The sequence below is a fragment of the Ptychodera flava genome, chromosome 10 (assembly GCF_041260155.1).
Source record: "Ptychodera flava strain L36383 chromosome 10, AS_Pfla_20210202, whole genome shotgun sequence".
Classification (NCBI taxonomy): Eukaryota; Metazoa; Hemichordata; class Enteropneusta; family Ptychoderidae; genus Ptychodera; species Ptychodera flava.
The window spans coordinates 4,363,974-4,378,879 of NC_091937.1; the positions used below are offsets into that span (position 1 = coordinate 4,363,974).

At 37.2% G+C, this 14,906-nt stretch overlaps 1 protein-coding gene across 2 annotated transcripts in view; it reads right to left on the minus strand.

Moving 5' to 3' along the window:
- The window catches only part of LOC139141795 (aryl hydrocarbon receptor-like), a 98,303-nt gene that overhangs the window by 67,856 nt on the left and 15,541 nt on the right, over positions 1-14,906 (minus strand). Inside the window, exons 1-2 of one of the 2 annotated variants that reach the window (XM_070711454.1) lie at positions 4,946-5,320; positions 4,400-4,590 (exon numbers count right to left, since the gene is read on the minus strand). In XM_070711454.1, coding sequence (XP_070567555.1) covers positions 4,400-4,590; positions 4,946-4,983 — 229 coding nt within the window. In that variant the 5' untranslated portion in view covers positions 4,984-5,320. Of the gene's footprint in view, positions 1-4,399; positions 4,591-4,945; positions 5,321-14,906 lie in introns of those variants that run through there. The other variant, XM_070711453.1, reaches the window with a different exon arrangement.

Sequence of the window (14,906 nt, forward strand, 5' to 3'; positions counted from 1 at the left end):
GCATGACAAATGGATTAGGGTCAGACACGGTAGTTGATATACAGAAGCAGAATACTGAATACTTGTCACAAGTTACAGCTTATGTCCCTTTAATTTGAAATCAACAGACATGATGGTTTGCATGGTTTCACTTTACAGCATAATAAATGAATGGAAAAACATAACATGTTATGCATATTTGTCTGACATGAAATAAAATTGAATGTATTTGAAAATCAAAACAGCACCTTGAAATTGTTAATGTACTGAAAGTACCGGTAGCTGTGACCCAATATCTAGTTTGGAAGTTTTTAATGTACGAACAGCTTTCAAGGAGAAAGCCCACAAGCATTACTTTGGTGAGGGAATATACAGGGCAAAGAAAATAATTTCTCAAATTGAAGTTCCTTAGGCTGTCTAAAAAATGCTTACAAGTAATATTACGAAAATAAACATTACGGTATCTTGTAACAGTCAAACTGCTGTGTTCTGATGAAGGTTTATGTCAAGTAAGTTTTATAATGGATTCAGCATTATACTGACTGCTTTCTGATGCACAGCTCATTTGTACCACTGTTTATATGCCAAAGATTATCAACAGCACACTTTAAATACTGACATTTTGTACAAAAAATTCATGAAAAAGCAAAATGCCCAGGGCTAATCTGAAACTTGCAAACAGTAATTATTGTACGCCACAAAGATCAGTCAGCTGGATGTTAATGCAACCTTGTTACACTAATTTTGTTTACTTTGTTTATCAACAAATTTATGAATGACAATTTTCATTGAAAAATAAGTCTCCCAATGTGACAAAAAATAACAAATGCATTGCTAGGTGAGATACGGGAAAACAGATGGAAGCTACAGAATTTGAAATGACTTGAAAATAACATTTTTTACTGCCATTTAAAGTGAATCAGAACCAAATGGGCAAGTTTCCGAAATTCGTAAACTGCAAAACCTATTTCTAAAATAAGTTTCCACCTTGTTTTGAATGTACTCTCTGAACTTGTGTATTGTGAGAGACTCAAGCCAGAGTCAAGTTCATAACTTAATTGTTTGCAAGATTTGTGAACATAGTTCCCTCTCCTGAGAGGTGTAAATGAAGCTATTGATCAAATCTCAAACACATCCATTTCAAAATCATGAAAGATTACAATGTAGAATTAACAGGACCATTCTATGCTGAACTGCAATAATGATTTTCACATCCAAAAAATATTGACCAAAATGACAGCATGTGTGTTCAGCACAAATTATGGTAACTAACTATGTTATGTTTCATGTCTCTGACAAGTAAGAAAAATTCACAGATCCATGATTTAAGCATCAGCTCCCCATTCCACCGCAAAAATGATAAATCTGGCAAGGGGTCTGGACGTAGTAATGATAAGGGCAAATTAACAACTGAGATCACAGAAGGCTAAGGTTAAGATAAGATACGAAATCAAAGCAGGGCTATGATGGAAAGATTAACCAAACAAACACAAGTCTCATTTGAATTACTTCAGGTTGGTAAATGCTTGGCTTATTCACAGAGACACACAGACAGATAACAAAGGAAAGCCAAAATATCAAATGGACCATATCTGGAAGGATAACAAAAAACAAAATTGTACAACCACATGGAAATATGCGTAGACAATGCCACCTTTTGGTCTGTTTTATCCTCGTGATTGAAAATAATTATTTGTTTTTATTGACAACTGAAATATTGTGCAAAAATGAAAGTACACCTTCCATTGGCAGAAAACAATTGATATTTGGTCTGCCGATTGGCAAGTACATAGAGATAACACCATTGACAGACACCACATGAGAAACTCTTTGCACTAAAACAACAAGGATACATTGCAAAGGGAAGACATTTGATAGAGAATGATCCATGCATCCTTACATGAAAAGATAAATTTGAACTCATAGAAGGATTTTTAAGAAAACGCAAAATAAAATCATAAAAAGAGAAGCTGGACAAAACATTAGAGTCTTCATATCTTCCTGTATCATTCAAAAAGTTAGATCTTTTCAAAAGATTAAGAAATTCGGCCCAAGAGAATGCATTTCATGTAAGATTCTTCAAATACTGAATTGTCAAGATGAACATATTACAATGCTACACTTGTTCCCTAACTTAAACAAAGTAGAATTTCATCTTTCATTCATGGTACTATTTTGTACAGTAAAAGCATATCATACTTGATGTAATTTACTAGTAAAGATTAATATCACAAAATATTTTCATGTCTTTGGCTAAATCAAATAGATTATGCAGAAAGGAAAAAAATTATGTAGATTTCACAGGTGTTTACATAAATCAAGTCTTACACATAAATTTTGAACTTGAGGTTTGAATCATGGCAAGGCATGTGATACTTATGAGTTTCAGGCAAAGACTGTTGACAGGCCAGTTTTCAATTTTGAACTCTGCAGCAGCCATTGCTGCCTGAGTCTAGATATTTATTTCTGGGCGTAGCACGGGAAAGCCTTGTGTCCTTTGTTACACAAAATACATGGGATGTGTAGATCGTCTTGGATTTGCTTCATTCATTCTTAACGATCTCGTAAAAAGTTACTTTTTATGAATGAAATCAGTACAGCCCCTCCGACAACCCTCTGGGCGGAGCCTACATCTTGCTAATACCGCTAAACCACACCACCCACTCCTCCCACAATATTCTGAGTATCGTCTGCAACTTTATGTCCTTCTCTGATTTTAACTAGAGACGGCCGGTTTTTTTTACTACAAAGCCGCTATTCTATACATTTTACGCATGGAATTTTTAAATCCTAAAAGGCGGAACATGGACGGCTCCAGGCCATGTTGAGATATGAATCTACGTTCCGATGAATTTAGAAATACTGAGCGCAGATATAGCGCGCAGCATCCCTTGCGCTGTACTGCCAGCACACTTTTACGTTCAACAGCAGGTAACGATGTTTTTGTATTGAGCGTAGGTAGCGACAGGCATTGCCGTTATCCGTGATTGTTTTAGCAAACACTGCGACATGCTGCTCGGTAGCACGATACAGGCAATTTAATGTTTGTTCTGCAATGATCGTTTAAGCAAATATCCCAATAGAGTGCAGCCGGTTTGGTCGTACGTCGGCTACTGCACTTGTCAAACGACAAACTGAACGCTATGTGGTTTTGTTTTTTCCTTCCCGACATTCCCGATGACAGAACACGCGAAACGTGTACGAAGTATGAAATAAGCTTACACAGAACAGAACATCGACAAGTAGAAGTGAAATAAATAAAACAGAACACAGAGTACACATGTCTACAGAAAACCTTACGATTTTATAGGCCATGAATCTTATTCCAAAGAACTAACAACATCATCAACACTGACCTTGCATTTTTCGTCTCTACGTTACAACATCACAGCTGATTAGCCATGACGAATATTGATCTTCATTACGCAAAGTAAGATTAACACACGCAAAAGGGGAAAATATTGACACAAGACAAATCAATTCGATACGAATCGTTGCATGTGTAACTTCCAGCAGGGCCATCTGACACCAAAGGTATTTAGGAAACCGTAGGACGCAGTATAAATACTGTGAGCCGATGCCAATGCATTGCTGTAGGCCTGCCGAAGGTATATAACTATTAGGCACATTTTGGCGTAAATCAACATTCGACAAACCGCCCCATCTTGCAGCGGCTAACAATTTTGTTAGGGTCCAGGAGAATAAATACGTTTAAAAAAATTCTTTCTGCCAACGACTAAAACATGGGAAATAGTACCGTTGATAGGGCAGACGGAACTTACATGAATTCGAGTTTTCAGTTCGACTTTGTGATGTTTCAAAAAACGAGATTCGAGCACTGCATAGTTCTGAGTCAGGGTTGATGGGCCATGCATTAACAATAATGTTGTCAGAGAGACAGGTTCCGTGTCTTTGCACTCCATCGATACGCTGTCAGGTACTCTTCCATCGATTCTATGACAGAACCACCATGGTTATCACCCAGACAAAATATGTGTAGGTACGATTGTGTTCGGGCAAGCCTTTTTCAGATTGTTCTCTTGTGAAGTGATCGCCCGAGGCGCGGTGCTTATGTAGTTGAACAGCTAACAAATATCGCGATGATTTTAAGTACAATATGATCTTGATTTCCGAAGAAAATGTAATTTTTAGCACTTATTTCATTTGATGATTAAAGTCAACGATTTTATGCAATATGTTTACTGTTTACCCTTGCCGAATAGAACCCACGGTGACTGTACGAGTCCATCAAAGCTGGGCATCGCAGCACACACTACACACGGCGCAATGTAACTTCCAATGCATTTGTAGACTGCAATGTGGAGGTAAAAGCCCGCAAGGTACGGGGTCGACCGCGAAAGCTACAGATAAGCATTTCAAAGCACACGCACACCGTCGAGAAACAAATATTATCACTTACTTTGAAAGAAACTCTTGTTTCGCAGGTAACTGACACTGAGTCGCAATATCGACAGCTTGTCCAACTTGGCAATGACATCTTCCTCGAATGGTAGTAGAGATGCAAGATTGTCGAGTTCCTTGTTCAGCCGATCTCGATGTCGCTTACTCGGGTTCGACTTGACTTCAACATTGCCTTGGTTAGGAGGAATACTGTTGACATGAAATGGGATTACTGTTAGCACGCGGGCTTTTGCAAACCAGATATTAAATCTCTATATTGTATGATAATTTGCAATTTCATTCTCACGCTATGGGTTCTTAGCGTGTTGACGGAGCTTAAAAGCGATCAGTTGCAGACAAGGCAAGCTGGCAACGTTTTAGTCACTGCTCTACTGTATGTAAACATGATGCAAACAAGACGTGTACGGCTATAGTGCGTTTTGTCACGCAAGGGTCGCTGGCTTTGCGTTTTAAGAACCAACTGAACGCCACTAACTGGCATACAACCAACTGGAAGGCGCGCTGGTGAGATTCTAGGACGAAGTGCACTGCGCACCATTCTTACCGTTTCACGGGTCGTCTCCTTTTGCGGCCAGCGTACATTTTTGTGCGACCGACCACTCCAACGGAGTAACACTAAAAGCAGAAGATTTCTTTACAATCGAGTCAAACTTCAATGGCGGATCTACATGGACATGGAAACGCTAGTAGTAGTATATTTTCGAATGTCTTACGAAACTTCCACGCACAGAATTGTCCGAATATAAAACTCTTCGGAGTTTTTTTCTGTGCTATCAACTGGTCGGATTCTCTACGCCAATCTTATCAGCCAATCACGTGCAACAGTGTCGCAACAAATGTACCAATTTCCATGGAAATAGCGAGAAATGTAACATGTGTGGCAACCCGAGAATGGGGCTGTTGGAAACTCCCACCGTTTGATAGGCAGACAAGACGGACGAATTCACTGTTTATTTATCGATGCTGGAATCTGTATCAATTACGAGCCCAACCTGACATTTTGCTTTAACCAATCAACGTTCTTTGAAGGTCATGTGGGCCTGTCAATCTTCGTCAAATGACATCACTACCAGCTTTGTTCGTCTCGGGGTTATCTGGGGATACTGTTTACCAAGGCCAGACGAACACCAGGCTTTAGCGGAACCCCGCTGATGACCGCAAACAATTTTTATTTAGCCAGCGACCAACAACTGTCTTGTGGAAACAAAACACTCTAACGGGACGTTAATAGAGTGAATGTTTGGCTTCATGCTGCACCACTGAACCCGTGGCCCTGGCTCTATTTAAACCGCAACTGCTTGAGATGGGCCGCGTTAACATGAAAATCACCGAAATTGTTTTGAGTTCCATCACTGTAAGACAGACATACGGCGTCCGTATTTCAAGTACGTGTGAAATTCAATTAAAATGAAGGGGGCATAAAAGCAGGGGGGAAACCCATAACGATCACCTATGCTTGCCAACATACTGGGCTGGCATAGCACATACAAAGATATTTTATCGTTGGCAACTTCAAATTTAGTGTTGCGAGCGATCTGGGCTGATGAAACACTGCACAGGTGCTCGAAAACGTATTTAACAGACATGCAAACTGGGGCATGCCTGTACATGTAAACGTTTTGCCGAAACAGTTTTTTGCGATGTTTTATTTCTCAGCGTTCACAAAGTTAACTGCATCGGTTAATGACGAAAGTGTCTTCAATTGGACTAGAAATTGCTAACCACCTATTAACGAGTTAATAGCGTTGGACACGGACCACCCAAATTTCAATACGCGCGCGACATAGCTCCAGCCGACCGTACGCACGTACACCCTGCGAACACACGGCGTTGTGAAAACACCGTCCATCGAGCATCAATCAGTAATTCATATGCAGAGTACGGGCGTCCGTTCAGCGCTCTGCGGCAAACGTAATTCACACCGCCGGTCGCGGTCAATGTTGCAAAGCTTTCTATTACTTTAAAACCATATCTTGTGCGGACCATACTGAGAAACTCTCTCTTGAAAACATAGAAGCACACACTGGAACTACATTGCAACTCTGACGGGTTCAAAAATGGCCAGATTTTGTGTCCGATAGCGCTCTTTGGAACAAGGGGCGCTACGTGTCTGACGGTTATTTTCATTCGGAAGGTAGGCTTTCTCTCTGTTGAAAGAAAATGAATGACATCCTTTTAAGAAATTTAAGCCAGCTTTGCGTTATACTTTCTTATTTTGAGCAAGTTGCATATCATTGTAATCGGCACTTTTAAACGTTGCTGGATCTTTTTTCATAAGAAACAATTTCATCGGTTACACAAAAAAGCACACCCCCTACAATATCCCCGTTCGATTGATAAATAATAATAAATTGAGTGACGAGACAAAACAAAAAATGAGAACTTCAAGCATCAAATGAATGCAGGAACCAATGTTGACGTTTTCTTAAATCACCTCCATGCCTGAACACTGTCAATGCCAGTATCTTACACTCATTTCATGAGGTACACGGTAATAACACTCCATGAGGTCCTGGTAAACTTTACACCCTATCCAATGTTCATTATACTCTTTTCAAATATCTTTTCAATATAAAGTATAGGAGAAATTTTTAAAACAATCTTTACCTTACACTAATTTGTACATTGACATGTGAGTCTGTGAACCTACATGAGTTAAAAATAGAAGTGTTCTCTTGAGTAATTTCTCTGTTCAAGTAGTGAATCTTTATTATATTCACTGAAATTTTAAAGGTTTGCTGGCCAAAGTTCTCTCTCTCTCTCTCTCTCTCTCTCTCTCTCTCTCTCTCTCTCTGTAACTTTCTGTATCAGTCTTTTTTTCCTTGTCCCTTTGTCATGAAGGCAAAGCTTATTATTTTAACCATAGACTGTAGAGGGGGGAGACGGACATGTCGCACAGTAGCAACTTCTACTTCAGTCAAAGCTTTGACATAGCTCTAACCAGTCTTCACAAGAGGCAACAGAAATTGACATGACAATACCTGATATTTATGGTTTAGGGATTATCTCAGGGGATAATACAGCTGGCTGGAGATCAGCCTACATCAAGGTGTTAATGTGTGTGCATAACGGATGTCCATTACACTTTCATAACAAAAATATTATGCATCAGGCCAATCAAATCTTAGACAGTAGAGAGAGGTTTCTCTTCTGTCTATGGTCAAAGCTACCAGCAATGATTGGCATGCTTTCAAGGTATACTGTCACCTGTTCCAATTTTGCCAGTTACCATGGAATTTTGGAAAGAGAAAATCTACCAAATCACAGATTTTAAGCGGGTTGCCGCTTTTTAAAAACAGTGCCCTCACATGGGCATTTTGAATACCAAGGAACGATATATGGGCATATTTAGATTACAGGTGACTGTATACCTTTAAGGATGGACATTTCAAAATCTGCGGTAATGATGATATTTGGAAGATGGGGGAATACATAGTGGGTACCTAATAATATGAAAAACCCAAAGTGACATATGGCATGAATGTGTTCAATAAAATGTTCAGCTACAGGTATCACAGACATGCAGGTGAATTTCAGAGCCAGCCCTAGACCCTAGGGTCTATGAACCAACACAGAATTAACCTATTAAATGAGCAAATCTACAATGTACAAATTTCACTTCTCAAATCAAGGAATATAGGTTTACACAACATGCAACAACAAAAAATCTTTGCTTAGAAGATTATTCTAGTATATTGTGCAGGTAAAAAGGTAGAATCACTTTGGTCCTCCAAAGCTGCCCTTTAATGGCTGTCATAAATATCAATAGTTTTACCACAGCCTCTTTATCAGTAGTTCGGATCACAGTGTCTCAATTGGATTAACGGACCATCTCTATGTTACTTCTCCTTGTGTTGTTTATAAAAGCACAATAAACCATTTGCAAGGACATTGACATAGTTTCTCAATGGTTTATGGCAAGCATCATGCATTTATTTTTTTAAACTCTCAAAATAGAAACTTTGTGTGAATCACTGTGTAATAAGCCCCAGCAATTTTAACCCTATAAATAACCAGTCATGTTCTATTGTACAGTGATGACAGACCATCACAGTTATATCTATTGTGAAATATCATAAAATGATCCACTTTGATGGAAGTAATTAATGCCTTTGCAGTGTTGCAGTCTGGAATTTCAAACCAGGGCACACAGTGCCCCACTACCGTTTATTTTGGGGGACATTTTGCACATTTTGAGGACAACGTGTCAGCTGTCAATCAAATTTTGTATTGTTTTATTATAAATTAGTTTTACAAATAAAATTCTAATTTCGGGCAATTGTAACAATATACCATATCTGCCGCTGAGATCTCAGTCGGACTATAACCAAGTGCAGCATTTTAGTTACTGTAATCACAGCTTTGAAAGTATTGATCGTGTATGGAGGTAAAAACTTCCAAGGTTACGGCATAGACCTCAAGAAAACCCATTTTTCTTGAGGCAACAATTGGTCAAAATCGAGTGGTATACCCATTGCTGAGGTGGTTTATTGCTATTACATCATACATGTAATATCACATTGAAATTCTGGCATGAAACGTCAAAAAGGGAATACTTCTCTAGCTGAGAGCTCATGCCTGTTCCAACCATGCTATATTGCAAATATAGCACAGTTATTGTCACGTCTTGACCAATCAGATTGGCAGTATTGGCTCATGCCTGTTCCAACCATGCTATATTGCAAATATAGCACAGTTATTGTCACGTCTTGACCAATCAGATTGGCAGTATTGGCTCCATCAACTATATTGGTATGATATAATTAGTAATCACAATTGATGTTTTTGAGCCACGTAATGATTACCGTTTTGGGCTGACCCCTTTGGTGTATTATGTCCAGACACAGTCCCTCTATCCAGAGGATAGAGGGACTATGTCCAGAGCAGTTCATTATCAACAATAGCACTAGCTGTAAATACACAGGCTGTGTTGACAAACCAAATACTTGGTATTGCAACCAGCTTTGGAAGAGTAGACTAGTTTATATCAGTATGCCCTCTAAATAAAAACAAATGAATTCTTTAGGTCAGCCCTACACACTCAATTCTTGGATTGGACATATGAAGATTTCCTAAACTCAGACAGAACTTTTTTAAGTCAGTAATATGTCAACTCAGCTTACCTAAGACATTGGTTCCTACATGAATATTGTCTCTATCTATGTTACCAGCAAGTCAGTCCTATAATATTAACAAAAATAATGCCACTCGAACAGATGTTTTGAGTCAATGAAATTCAGATTTTCTATTTTGAGGGATATAAATCTCGACACATTACAGTGTGGCTGAGTGTATTATAGGGACAGATTCTGAGAAACTGTAAACGTCTCTCCACCATATTGGCTTTGTATATATGACATTAGTTTGAAGCTAGTAAGGCTAAAATTAACAGAATTACAATGGTTTGACCATATTTTTGTGCCAGTTGGTCAATATAGAATCATTTTTACAAAATATGTAGTGAAAATATGGTAACATTTGATTGTTAATCAGAAAATTGTTGACTATCAGACATTCTGTCTGATGAAATATCCTAACCTTCAAAAAGTACATGTACACTGCAGTAGCAGTCTAATTTTGATACACAGTGGCTGAGATGATTAAATGTAATATTCTGTATATAAAGTACTGAGAGCAGAGATTCAATTAAAACAAACATATGCGTATCTTAATAGCATTGTTGTATACCACCATTTGTACATTGGTAATAGATACTTGTATGGCTTGATATGCATACAAAGTGACACAATATGCAAATTAATTATACTATGGATCATCACTGATCAAGGTCAGTATCCTAGGTAACAACTTGTTATGTTCAATGAGTACATTGAATAATATAGCCAGTAATAACGTACCCTCACATTCTATCTCCCCTGGGTCATCCAATGCACAAACTTTCCCCGAATTCCTTTCATAGTTGCTATTAAAGTAAATATCACTGCTGGGCGATTGTATCCAATAATCACCTGGATGATACAAATCATAACAAGACTTTCACTATTTCTATACCGGGGAGGTACTACTTAGCAAACTGCAATTTACTAAATTCCTACTTATTCAGCTTGTAAACTTGCCAAACCACAATGCACACAGACAAAATGGGTATACATAGTATCTATTGTAATTCTGTTGAGCCACTACTAGTGGCTCAACAATTGTCTTTCATGTTAAGATCAATGTGAAATCTATAAATTCTATTCCTCTTTCATTCATGACAATGTTGGCAATTGTAATTTTACCAACTGATCAAAATCATAACTTTTATTTGCCAATATTTTTACACATTCCCAGTACCGGTGTTAGCAATTTCTGCAAATAAAACGTAGACTTCTAAGAATAACTTGACATTCCATAGTCATTACTATTATTTCTTGATACGGTCAAACAAATTTCTTTGTCAATTATATTCTGGCTTGTCACTGAATAAAGGTCTATATACACACCATTGAAATCAAATAACATGAACATGCAGAACAATGAGTATGAAAAATCTCAATGGTTTTAATTCCAGCCTATCCCCGATAGTTATAGATTCTTTATTACCTATGTGTCAACATTCTAAGCCAGTATCATATGTTTACATCAAACAAGTCTAGACTTAAGACATTTCTAATACAATACGGTTACATAGATTTACCTTTAGCAAACTGCATTAAAGATTGTATGAATATGATCAATGATATCTTTATAGTCTTTTTTAATCCGATATGGTTTCTCTCTATTTCCTTTACTTTCTTGCTTGTGTTATTTTCTCTCTCTAACCTATTGAGTTATTTGTATCATAAGGTGTCATTGCCTGTGTATTTGTATGATGTGTAACCGTTGTCCACCTTACTCAGGGTAAGATACAGGTGTTATGATAATATAATACATAAATGTACAAGCAGACAATGCTTGAGAAATAGCACAGAGACATACCGGTATATAGAGACAGATAGACAAATCTACTCCCAAAAAAATATGAAAAACTGCTGAAGTGAAAGAATACAATTACAAATCAGATATTTGACTGTCTAAGGTAAAGTTACAGTGACTACAATTGTTAAAGAGAAATTGTTGTTGTGGCCATGACTAATAACCATTCCTATAAAGGGGCCATTTGTACCTGCAGTTCCTTGGGGCAACTGTAGATTGTTCAGCATATACAATGTATACACATACAGTGCTCAGCTAACAGTGCAAGCTTTGAAGTTCACTTAAAATCACCTCAGCTGTGTGTTAAATGTCTAATGAGCATTTAATATACCATCAAATGAACAGTTGTAAATACACACAGAATAGACAAGGGTATAGGTAATGTAATTACATCATCTGCTCCTGGTTTATTGATAAGCACTATTTACATAATAAAGGGTCAAATTACAAATCACAACAAATTCAGTTTCTCATTGCATCTCACAACTTTTTTATACATGGTAAGAAGTCTTTAAACAGACAATTTCCGAAACTTTCGAAAAGTTTTTCACAACTTCGTCCTATCACTGACTGTAGTGCTGCATATCACCATATTTGGTCTACCGGTATGCCATAAACTATGCGTAAAAAATTCGTAAAAATGTAAACACATCTTACAGAAATATTGATAACATGCTCGTTACAAGGACTGGTTCATCAATTCATCTGAAGTGAAAATACACACACTGCATTAACATAGCAAATATATTGGGTATTTCAAAATGTAGTGGAGTTACCAGATGGAATTATAAGGTATCTTTATACATGGAGTGCTTAAAGTCTTCAATCTCTGGTTCTGGCTTTAGTGGTCGTCGACATTGACTGATTGTGTGATTTTAGTCCTTAGTTCTCCTTTGAAATTTGTGCACAGTCGGTCAATTTGCTCAGAGACAAAGCTCAGATAGAAAACCTGCCCCTTAAAAAACTGACAAATTTGTTATGGCAAGGCATGTGTGCTCAACACTGTCTGATGTAGACTTGCTCCAAGTCTGTGGGCATATAAATATCAAAAACAGAATAAGAATGGAATAAACTTCAGCAGACTGTCAGACTAGATCGTGGGGTGAATGCCTTGCCCCAACACCTTGCTTGGCCGGACAGTAACTGCTCTGATAACATAGGCCAAGCGACTGGGGACCAGTCTATGTCTGATGCTATAATCTACTGGGTGTGTAATCAGGATGATATACCACAGGACAATAGCTATAACTTTTGATATACATCAGTTATTTTGCTCTTTGTTTTTCTCCATAAGGCGCCTTGAAATACATGTAGTAAACGCTAACTTATCAACTGACTGCACTGAGTTCAATATACCGTCAAATGTTACCATAGATAACACTTTACCGGTATAAGTTCTTGTCAAGGCTCAATTCATATAGTTTGTATTGAAAAGTTGACAAATGGGCATTGGATAGTGTCAGAGAGAGTAAATCAGAAAGGGATTGATTTTCAGCATCCATTTTAGAAGCCTCTACCAAGAGTTATCTTTTGTTCATATGTGCTTCCCCCTCCCCCTTCCCTCTAAGTTTTGTTGTAAAGTTACAACTGGTGTCTATTGTACAAATGTTTTCATAATACAGAAGGTGGGTTCATTCAATACCAACTCTTTTTATTTGCATGAGCTGCATACAATAAATATAGTTTTATTATTCCTTTCAAATGATATAGAATCCAGTCTTCTGTGGTCAAAAACAAAAAGAAACATGTTTCAGAAACAACAGTATAAATCTCATTTGTGAATGTATTGTTGACTTAAAGTATAGGTCAATGCATACTGCATACAGTGCAGTGCAGGTAGCTTGAGGTTTTGTCTGTTTATTCTGTTCAACCTACATGTACAGCACTGCAGCTAGTCTATACTTTGACAACCTTTCTTAACCCTTTGGCCACCATGGTTTGGCCCTAACCCATTGTTATCAATGGTGATTGTGGACATGTTTACAGGGAATTGGGGGTGAACAGGTTAAAGTATACATCCAATGTTACTATTACTTGCCTTGATAAACACTATTTAATGTTACCTTTTATTAACTCTTTGATGTGAGTAGGTCGATCACTACCAGTACACCAGTAACACCTCAACTGTCAAAACAAGCACAGGTCATCATGACACAGTTCAGTGTTTTTAATCGGTACAACAAACATACACAATGTTTCACCAAACTGCACAGTGTGGGTGCTGAACAAATGCACCTTATCTATAAGCAGCAAATATTCTGATGTAATAAAGCAAAGTTTCACCATTCCAGGATACACATTTAAAACATTTATAAAAAAAAAACAAGGCAACCCCTATAATGCATGATATATTATGGAATAGGTATTTAACATGTTTGGAAAGACTTTTTATTGGGGAGAGTATAAATTTGCAATGTTGTTTCCGATAAAGTATTTTGCAAATTTTTTCAAAATCAGTTTTTCACATCCCTCATATCTCATCATCATTTCTCACTGATATTTGAGATCTCAATGCCAAGAAAAATAGTTCAAAGTCATTAACTTACAACACTTCTGAGCTTAAATTAACACTTGAAATTTCTGGCAATCTTTCTGTTTCAATCTTACACCAGTACATGCCATATGGACATATTAAAGCATCAAAAAGCACATTCTCGGGTCAGTTGCATGTGACATTGGCATGAAAAAGGCACTGGTTAAGATTCAATTGGAGTGCAGGAAAAAGTTTAAAAGTTTATAGGATGATACAAAGATTATTAGTCTTCTTTGTACATCAGTAAAACAGCAGTAGAGTTATCAAGGATTGTACAGAATAATTATTCTGCCAAATATTTACAAATCTGGCTTTGCTGAGGCACATGATAAAACTCAAAACAATAAAACCATGCTTTGTGACTAAATCACAACAGTTAATAGATATACATGTACTGTACATAAAATGCTCACAGAGACTGGCATCAAATTTTCAGTTGAAATTCGTTGTGAGGTACATTCCTGTTAAGATTAAACAGAAAGCAATTTTTTTTTCAACAAGTTTGAATTCAATGGAAAACACAGGTTTCCAAGGTGTGAATTAGATAGGTATGCACATAGAACAGTTACCGGTAAGTATTTCAGGTCAAGAAATATGTGACTTTAAATCTTGTATGAGTGAATGTTTGCCATATGAAGACTGTATTTATTTCAAGTACTAAGTGTTACTGGTGAGAAAAATTCAGCAATATACCAATGACTGAATTTTCATATATCTTATACAGAAAACCAGATCAATTCCAGTGTAACCTTTCTACTTCTGGTACAAGTACCACAAAAGAGAAAAAATGTCTTTAATACACAAATGTTCATGAATAATAAGTTAAATTATATTTATTTTGAAACTTTTGCAGTGAAAAATGTCCTTTAAAGGTGTCATTATTAAAGTACATGTATCTGGATAGACAGATTTCACCACACTTAAAAAATATTTCTCACCCACTGGTTCATAATCTAAATTCTACATACAGTGTGAAGGCCATCTTGTGTAAGAACATTTGACAGAAGAAGGTTGATAATATATTGATGATGAAATATAGTTTTTGGTTTTCTTT